Raw genomic sequence first — 8,970 nt, forward strand, 5'->3', positions numbered from 1 at the left:
GTTTCGCCCGCATAAGTCCGTATCCCGTAGGAATATCGGGATAAAAAGTTGCCTATGTGTTATTCCAGTGGTCCATCTGTCTACGTACCAAATTTCATTGCAATTGGTTCAGTAGTATTTGCGTGAAAGAGCAACAAACACACACACATTCTTACAAACTTTCGCATCTATAATACTAGCTGCGCCCCACGGTTTCACCCTCAAAAGTCCGTATTCCGTAGGAATATCGGGATAAAAAGTTGCCTGTCTGTTATTCCAGTTGTCCAGCTATCTACGTACCAAATTTTATTGCAACCGGTTCAGTAGTTTTTGCGTGAAAGAGGAACAAACACACACACATATTTACAAACTTTCGCATTTATAAATTTACAATATTAGTCGAATATATTTCAATTTAAAGGAAATTATTAATTATCTCAACACATACACAAGTTAAAAAAAACTGTAATAGGGGTACACAGTACTGGGTGAACACATACGAATTTTAAAAATTCATCTTAAAGGAAAATAAGGGTATCAGGGTTTTTATAAATATTTTTGGTTTCATGAGCGTATTAAAAAATAGAAGTTCCGCTGAGCGTAGTGCACCATCGGCGGGACACCTCGACAACAATTAAAAACTTTTTTACGGATTTTAAACGCGATTTATTCATTATGTTATTAACCCGACGTTTCAAACACTTTACAGCGAGCGTGGGCACGGGGAGACTGACTTTTTAATTTCTAAATGTATAATACTCGCGTAAAATCAAACACAAGAAAATACAATACATATTTCTTTTTATGTCATAGCGGGTAACTGAGCTGGTGGTTCGCCTGATGGTGAGCGATCACCGCTCGTGAACAGAGCAGAGATAGTGCCTCTGCGTATGCGCTACCCGCTTTTAAGGGGTAAAGGAAAACGATTGACAACTGGAAACTAAGGAATGGACTGGGAGGGAGCGATTAAATAAAACAAAACAATATATAAAAATATTTAATATTAACAATATATACAGGTCATTTCGCTTCTTCTGATTTCTCTTGATATTTAACTATCCCCTTTTCTATCAAGTCGGGTATTTCAACGGCCAACCATGGACCCAACTGAAAAAAAATCATCACCTTATTTATTTTAGTTCAAATTTATATGCAATTAAGGAACCTATAGGTATGAACTTATTAAGTCTCCTATGGCAAAGTTCATCAAAATTGATACATCAAATTTTATAACGTTAATATTCCATAATAGATAAAATCTTAATTAATTAGTATTACAATAAACCAGCTAATACGGCAAACACAGTTCCGCCTCGCTCTTACACTAGCTGGACGCCCCGGCTCCGCTCCGGTAGAGTCATTTATCCTACTTGAAACAACATAAAGTATTCCATCTTTTCGGATCAAACCAGTGATGCACTATACTCACGCCCAGAGCCATCGCATGCGCTATCCCAAACTTGGGCACGTTCCTGGCCCACAGCGGCTTAAAATGGTCGGTGAGACATATCTTCCCGCCTCGGTACATTTTAGCCGTCTTCCCGTCCAGCCCCGGCAGAGCTAGCTCCGGCGCCGTGGTCGGGTAGGTCACGGGAATCTGAAAAAAGTTAGGGTCTTTTATTAAATAAATTAATATTATAGAGCTGAAGAGTTTGATTGCATGTTTGTTTATTTGAATGTGATAATCTCAGTAACTACTGGGCCGCTTTGAAAAATTCGAAATAATATTATAAATGCGAAAGTTTGTAAGGATGTGTATGTGTTTGTTGCTCCTTCAAAAACTACTGAATCGATTGCATTGAAATTTGGTACGTAGACAGCTGGACAACTGGAATAACATATAGGCAACTTTTTATTCCGATATTCCTACGGGATACGGACTTACGCGGGTGAAACCGCGGTGCGCATCTAGTAAATAAATAAGTATTAAAAAATCTATAATAGGCACTCACATCAAACTCTAGATCAAACTCATACTTGAGCAAGTTGTGAATGTACCAACACTTGCCGAACCACCGAGTGCCAGTCTTATCCGACTCCAACCGGAACCAGTCATTGTCTGCTTCTTTATTGTTCTGGACGTACTGGAAAGGAGATAAACTTACTTTATATCAATCCGATGTTAATAATGGAGGTTTTAACGTGTTTCAATGTATTTATTTTATCATTTGTAACATAAATTAAGGCAATTATATATATATATATACTAGCTGCACCCGGCAAACGCTGTTCTGCCTTACTCTTATAGTTTAGTGGTATGAAAAATAGATGTTAGCCGATTCTCAGACCTACCCAATATGCTTACCAAATTTCAGAGGAATCGGTCAAGCCGTTTCGGAGGAGTATAGAGACTAACATTGTGACACGAGAATTTTATATATAAGACTAGCAAACGCGGCGAACTCCGTTTCGCCACCAGATGGCTTCGTTTTTCCCGCTTTTCTGTTAAAATTTTTCCTGAATTTTCTTTGCTATAAACCTCACGGAGCCCGAGACCTTTCCAACGAATGCAAAACCGTGGAAATCAGTTCGTGCTATCTGGAGTTATAGCGTCAGGAAGGAAAACCCGACTTATTTTTATATAGTAGATATATATATATTTATACATAATGGGGCAGCTTTATAGCTTTAAATGATCTCTGCCAGGCAAACCTAAGGCAAATAATAAATTTAAGTTGTTTACAGGGAGCCAGTTTAAATCTAATTAAAATGTAATCTATTTATACAAATGAATGATGTGTTAAATGCATACAATAATGAAGCAATGTAACTTTACTAAATAACTGTTAAAAAACTTGCAAAAAAGATATACCTAGCTTCATTGTCCATAGATTAAAGATTGACAATAATTGTTCTCTGGTTGATGAATTATCGAACTAATTTAATATATGAATAGTTTCAATAACAAATAATATGTGTATTTCTTTTTACATTGCTATTTCACGCTTTATTCCTGTTCCTAATGTTTACTTCTTATACCATCTCATTCAGAATAAATATGCAAATTAATCTAACGCACCAGTGTGTACTGAGAGTCAATTTAGAAAGTTATCATGTTATTTCGTAAATTATATACAAAGCGGTGATGTAGCATTAATGATCTACAAGACAGACATTATAGCGTGTCAATAAATCAATAATTAGCAGCAAATACCTTAATTAGTGCTTGATATTCTTCCTTTAGTCGTGTCGTCCATAATTCCTTATCTCTTGGACCTGCTTTAGTTTTCAGCAAAGGTATGCTGCCTAGAGTCTTCCTTGTACCTTCGTCTACCATTTTTGAAGGTTTATAACATTGTTTTAATAAAGAAAGCTTTGGTAAATTACTTGTAATTCACCGTCAGCTGTACGTCCACGATTCTATTCAACAAAACAAGTTCTTGCTGTCATTAGTGACGTAATTGACACGTAGACTTGGTAGTTTTATAATTCTTTTCTATATGGTATTTCGAAAATGCTTGCCTTTTGGTTTATTATTTTAATTTCCGCGATGTTGACGAAATACATGATTTAGATAATTTTTTGTCACTTAAATTTGATTTCAGCTGTAAATATAATTTAACTGTTCTATAAAATATTGTAATTGTTCAATAAATAATAAAAAATATTCGTTTAAATACGGCTGCGGCAGTGCGATACAGCCCGGCCCTGTGATATCGCGGGCGATCTGCGGACTGTTGCAGGTGAGCCGTGATGGCCCCGCTCGCTGCTGTTCTAGGAGACTAGGTCAAAAGAGGACTACTCTTTTGTCCGGCGGTCGTCGATGGTATGGCGCGATCCCATGCAAATACTGGAATCGCACGATTTATTAATGAACAAACATAAATCTTAAATCAAAATGTCAAATGTCAAACTTTTTATTTAATCTGTATTCTGTGTTGTCAAAGTCAAACATTTTTAATTTTCATGTAAATAATCTTGTTGATTGTTGAAATCAGATTTTAGAATTAAACTAAATATCTGATGATTTTTCTTTTTCAAATATGAAGAAATAGAGAAATATATATTATAAGTGTTTATAAGTTTCACAAAAAAAACGAGTTCCTTGAAATAAAGTACACCTAATACATTATTATTAATAATATTAAAGCGAAAAACGGGTAATTATTCTTTTGTTTTTGTTAGAAAACTTATGATATTTCCATTGAAAAATGGGAACCAGCCCATATTTTGTTCATATTAATTGACTTCTAAGTTGCCCATATTAAGAGACGTTTAAGACCATGTACTTAGTTATTTACATTATTGCAAGAACAACGAGATAACTCGGATCTCTGACTGTACAATGGGTTCGGAGCAGTCTATGCCGCCAAAGCAGCCGCCACAACGAGCGCCTCCCGTACGACGCGGGTATACCGTAGCGGGTACTAGTTTTGCAGGTAATCTAATAATTGATCTTGTTTTTAGCCCTGGATATTGACCTGTTTGAAAAGTGGGTCCAATACCGGTCGCTTGCCCTGTGATCGTTCTGGATGGCCAGGGATAAAAAATATCCATTTCATTAAACTTTTTTTTGTCACATATTTTTTTGGTAAAAAAAGGACCCAACCTAGTAATATATTACAAATACAGTTGATTAGTGATAACCATTATTGTAACTTCTGTTAGAAACAGATATTTACTTAAAAACTTATATGATAATATTATTGATTTAATATGTATGGAAAATAAATTGAATGCATATGCCATGAATAACAATAGAAATAAATTTATATTTTTATTAGCATTATACCAAGCCTGTTGAAATAAAAACTTGAGTTAAAAATAAATCTGCATTCTGTATTATACTATAACAAAAACAAAAATTCAAGATGGCCGGCGTCCGGATGCTTCAGCAAGCGGCAACAATTCGCCTGGAGCTAGCATGTGTTCAGATTCAGAGTTGCCATATATATCTTATACTGTAGACCGTCCTATCGGTGGTATGTATGAATTGTATATTATATTAGTTAAGACACTGCCTGAACTAGCTGAAATGTTAATTGTCATAGACCATGTTCTGGTCATAAACATATAGAGAACTTTCCACTTGTCAATGAAATGTATGTCAGTAGATTATTGTTCCTTATATATTATAGCCTATATTCCTGCATATTGCACACATAATGTTGCAATAACAAAAAAGATGATAATTGAAAAAAAACTTCAAGCAAACAAAAAAAAAATTAATTAAAAGTTTAACACAATGATTTTAATTTCTATTCATTTGATATATATTTATTTTTGTTTGCGCTGGTTTTTTTTGCTCTTTTTCATTCTAGAAAACAAACATTTTACAGACTCGCCAAAAAATACGTCGAAACTACAACGCGACGGGAAGAAAGCGCTTCAACGCCGACAGATGAGTCTACAGTCGAGGAAGGGCAAGCGAAGCCGCGATATCGTTGTTGTTAAGGCCGCTACCGATACACAACTCGATGAGGATATTCAGAGGCTACAGGTGAGTTGAGATCATTGAGATTAGTTGATTTGAGTTGAGCTTAATTTTGGTAAGTCAAGTTGAGATTCTGATGTTATAGTTGAGTTGAGTTTAATTCTGTAAGTTAAGTTGAGAAGTTGATATTCCACGTGAGTTGAGTTTAGTTCAGTTGGCTTGAGTTGAGTAATCGATTGAGTTTTGAGTGAAATTGAAATTGAGGTAAAACCAAATGATTTTAGAGACATTATAATATAGTGCTAAATGAAGCAAAAAGGACAAAAATATATATTTTTTTCTGTTTTCTGTCCTGTTTGTTACGTTCGGTGTTTGGGGGAGCCGGACGCCTGTGTCCTTTTCTTTACCCTTTCCAGTCCTTTTCTTTACCCTTCCTAATCCGTCAATCCTTTCCTAATCCGTATCCAATTTGTAGTCGGCAATCCATTTGTAGAGGCGGTAGGTCTGCAATCGACCTTATGGTGGTAGTGCTTACCATCAGGCAACCCACCAGCTCCACTCATAACATCAGTAAGGAAATTTTGTTTCGACAGGACATACCAACATTCCTTCCAATAATGCGAGGTACTTTGGGCCTACCTGGTGCTCGGGACCCGGAGGTTCTAGAAGGTCAGTGCTTCTAGTATATTTAGGTATACTTCTTTTAGACCTAAGCCCACTTTGGGTAGGCATCTGCATAAGTTGTGATATGTTTTAAATGCTATCGATTATGGCACTTCCAAACTGACTCCGCAAAAAAAACTACATAACGGATTTTGATGGGGTATTTTTAATAGATAGATCGATTCATGAGGAAGGTTTATATGTATAATCTTCTCTCTATGTCTAATATACAAAAATTCTTGTGTCACAATGTTAGTTACCATACACCTCCGTAACGACTGGACCGATTCTCATAAAATTTTGTGTGCATATCAGGTAGATCTGTAAATCGGCACACAACTTTCTTTCACACCCCTCAGTGATAATAGTAAGGCAGTAACAGAACAGTACATCTAAAAAAGACAGCGAATTGAAAGCGTGCGAAGCCGCGGACCAAAGCTAGTCACATATAAGTGGGTATCTCGCGCAGGCCTGGACTGCCGGCCGTGGGTGCGGCTGGTGTGCCGCCTGCAGGCGCACCTCGCGGCGTGCGCGCACCCGCTGCTCGGTGCGCAGGCGCAGCTCGTCGCGCAGATCAAGGAGGTGGTGATCATGATGATGATGATGAGGATGATGATGACGATGATGATGATGATAAAATAAATTAACGTCCCCAGTTTAAGAAATATTCGAAGAAAAAATTAAATTATTTTTTTTGTGTAAAATTTTGTTTTTGACAAGTTTTTGTTGTTTATTGGTTTTGAATTTATTTTTAAGACGATGTTTTTTCCAGGGTATTGTTTTGAACAACGCCGTGTCATTGCATACTTTTTGTTTTTGACCGACCGACCGGACCGCTAACTGTTACATGTGTGTCGCACGGCTTGAATATTAAATTAAATTATTTTTCCTCTTTCACAATGACCCTCATTGATATATATCCGTATGGGTGCGTGCGCGCGCAGGCGGACGCGCGCGCGGCGCGGCTGCTGGCGGCGGCGGTGGAGCGGCAGCGCGCCAACGCGCGCGCGGCCGAGCGACTCGCGCGCGCGCGCGACCTCGCGCACCAGCTCGCGCGCTGCAACGCGCTGCTCACGCAGGTCACTATACATCAATAATAAATAAATAATAAAAATTTTATTGTCACAAAAAGGATACATACATACATATAAGTAGCTTAGAAATAAATGAGTTTTATAATACAAAATGTATCCGAAAAGTTGGTGAAAGCCTAACTAAGCCAAGGCCTGTAATACAGCACATCATCATCAGCCCATATATGTTCCCACTGCTGGGACACAGGCCTCCTATGCGGGTTCAGGCCATAATCCAGCACGCTGGCCAAGTGCGGGTTGGCAGATGTCACATGTCGTCGAACTTTTTGATTCTTGGACATGCCGGTTTCCTCACGATGTTTTCCTTCACCGTTTTAAACCCGCCGAACTCCGTTTCGCCACCACGTGACTGTATGTGAAAAAATGATTTTCCCGCCTCTCTGTTGAAATTATTCCTGAATTTTCTTTTCTATGAACCTCACGGAGCCCGAGAGCTTTCCGACGGATGCAAAACCGTGGAAATCGGTCCGTGCGTTCTGGAGTTATAGCGTCAGGAAGGGAAACCCGACTTATTTTTATACTTGTAATATAAATAAATGCCTCACATAACTGTGTACATTGCCTCTTAGAACTAGAAAATCTCTGTATCTTACTGACGAGCCAACGTTACCTTATTAATAAATAAATCCATATTTAATGTCCAAGCAGAACAATTATTTGATTATGTACAAAAACAAAAAAAATAAAGTATGAGTGTGCGTACATATGTGTGTATGTGTGTGTGTGTGTGTGTGTGTGTGTGTGTTTGTAATGTTATTAATTCGAAAGTAACTCGTGTGTCTGTCCGTCTGTTTGTTACGCTTTTACGCCAAAACCACTGAACCGATTTTGATGAAATTTTATATGAAGGTAGAACTGAACTTGAAGGACATAGGATACTTTTTATTATGAAAAAATTATTGAAATAGAGGATTTGTATTTAATTTCGTTATTACATAAACTAAATATAATATTTGTTTGCAGACTTTGCACGATGTTGACGAATTAAACTCTCTGCTTCCGGAAGAGAAACGTTTGGAGCCGTTTGTGTGGAATCAACCGAGACCATAGTCAATAAATAGTAAATAAATATATAGAAAATATATCGTTTTGTATGTTTGTTGTGTATGATCTCTTTAAGTTAATAAAGACTTTAATATATAGTTGTTTTATTTCGTTTTTTAATTGTTTGTTGTCTATTATGGAATATATATAATATTATAAAGCTGAAGCTTGTTTAGTTGAACGCGCTAATCTCAGGAACTACCGGTCAGATATGAAACATTGTTTCAGTGTTAGCTCATTTATTGAGGAAGGCTATAAGCGGTCCGCCCCGGCTTCGCCCGTGGTACATATATAGCCTATAGCCTTCCTCAATAAATGGGCTATCTAACACTAAAAGAATTTATCAAAACGGACTAGTAGTTTCTGAGATTAGTGCTTTCAAACAAACAACAAACAAACTCTTCAGCTTTATAATATTAGTATAGATTATTCGCGCCAGATACTGAGGTGGTCCCTTTTGTCAACGGATAAATACCCAGCATAAACTTTAATTTCTTATTTCTATTCATTTTTCGTATTTGGTTTTTTACTCTTAATATGTATCGTGAGTTATTTTATATGTATCTTTTTATGTTGTGGTTTTTGTGTTGCTGACAATAAAAAAAAAAGTGAAGTCCCGTGTCCCCTAGTGGGGTATGGGGCAGATAATGTACATCTGTTTCACTGATCGATTTTCTTTACGGATAAGTAGGTGATCAGCCTTCTGTGTCCTGCCAGACCGAGACATTTTTTTTTTGTGTGTCCCCATCAGGAATTGAACCCAGGACCCCTCGATTCTAAGCTCACGCGTTAACCACTGGACCAAGGAGGCTGTCA

General features: G+C 37.2%; 2 protein-coding genes across 3 annotated transcripts; one reads left to right on the forward strand and one right to left on the reverse strand.

Moving 5' to 3' along the window:
* Window positions 1–962: 962 nt before the first annotated feature.
* Window positions 963–3,377, reverse strand: LOC119838204 (ubiquitin-fold modifier-conjugating enzyme 1). Its single transcript, XM_038364052.1, has 4 exons — window positions 3,134–3,377; window positions 1,932–2,063; window positions 1,409–1,576; window positions 963–1,086 (listed from the first exon to the last, which is right to left on the reverse strand). Exons 1-4 carry the CDS (start codon window positions 3,254–3,256, stop codon window positions 1,000–1,002), a joined length of 510 nt encoding a protein of 169 aa, XP_038219980.1. The 5' UTR covers window positions 3,257–3,377; the 3' UTR covers window positions 963–999.
* Window positions 3,378–3,881: 504 nt separating this feature from the next.
* LOC119838131 (BLOC-1-related complex subunit 5) lies at window positions 3,882–8,261 on the forward strand. Of its 2 annotated transcripts, XM_038363963.1 has the most exons (8): window positions 3,882–4,079; window positions 4,232–4,358; window positions 4,791–4,901; window positions 5,259–5,419; window positions 5,947–6,022; window positions 6,486–6,598; window positions 6,961–7,095; window positions 8,074–8,261. In XM_038363963.1, exons 2-8 carry the CDS (start codon window positions 4,265–4,267, stop codon window positions 8,158–8,160), a joined length of 777 nt encoding a protein of 258 aa, XP_038219891.1. In that variant the 5' UTR covers window positions 3,882–4,079; window positions 4,232–4,264; the 3' UTR covers window positions 8,161–8,261. The 2 variants fall into 2 exon arrangements, with proteins under 2 accessions (XP_038219891.1, XP_038219892.1); XM_038363964.1 differs by lacking the exon at window positions 3,882–4,079 and having other exon boundaries at window positions 4,109–4,358.
* Window positions 8,262–8,970: the final 709 nt, after the last annotated feature.

Source organism: Zerene cesonia, unplaced genomic scaffold (genome assembly GCF_012273895.1).
Source record: "Zerene cesonia ecotype Mississippi unplaced genomic scaffold, Zerene_cesonia_1.1 Zces_u001, whole genome shotgun sequence".
Lineage (NCBI taxonomy): Eukaryota > Metazoa > Arthropoda > Insecta > Lepidoptera > Pieridae > Zerene > Zerene cesonia.

What these genes read in the sequence shown, in the direction of transcription:
- LOC119838204 (XM_038364052.1), bottom strand. Translation starts at nt 3,256, where the DNA reads ATGGTAGACGAAGGTACAAGGAAGACTCTAGGCAGCATACCTTTGCTG. An exon ending in AATATCAAGCACTAATTAAG is followed by an intron (nt 2,064 to 3,133) that starts GTATTTGCTGCT and finishes TCTCCTTTCCAG; the next exon opens with TACGTCCAGAACAATAAAGA. An exon ending in CGCATGCGATGGCTCTGGGC is followed by an intron (nt 1,087 to 1,408) that starts GTGAGTATAGTG and finishes ATTTTTTTTCAG; the next exon opens with TTGGGTCCATGGTTGGCCGT.
- LOC119838131 (XM_038363963.1), top strand. Translation starts at nt 4,265, where the DNA reads ATGGGTTCGGAGCAGTCTATGCCGCCAAAGCAGCCGCCACAACGAGCG. An exon ending in TGTAGACCGTCCTATCGGTG is followed by an intron (nt 4,902 to 5,258) that starts GTATGTATGAAT and finishes AACATTTTACAG; the next exon opens with ACTCGCCAAAAAATACGTCG. An exon ending in AGGATATTCAGAGGCTACAG is followed by an intron (nt 5,420 to 5,946) that starts GTGAGTTGAGAT and finishes TTGTTTCGACAG; the next exon opens with GACATACCAACATTCCTTCC.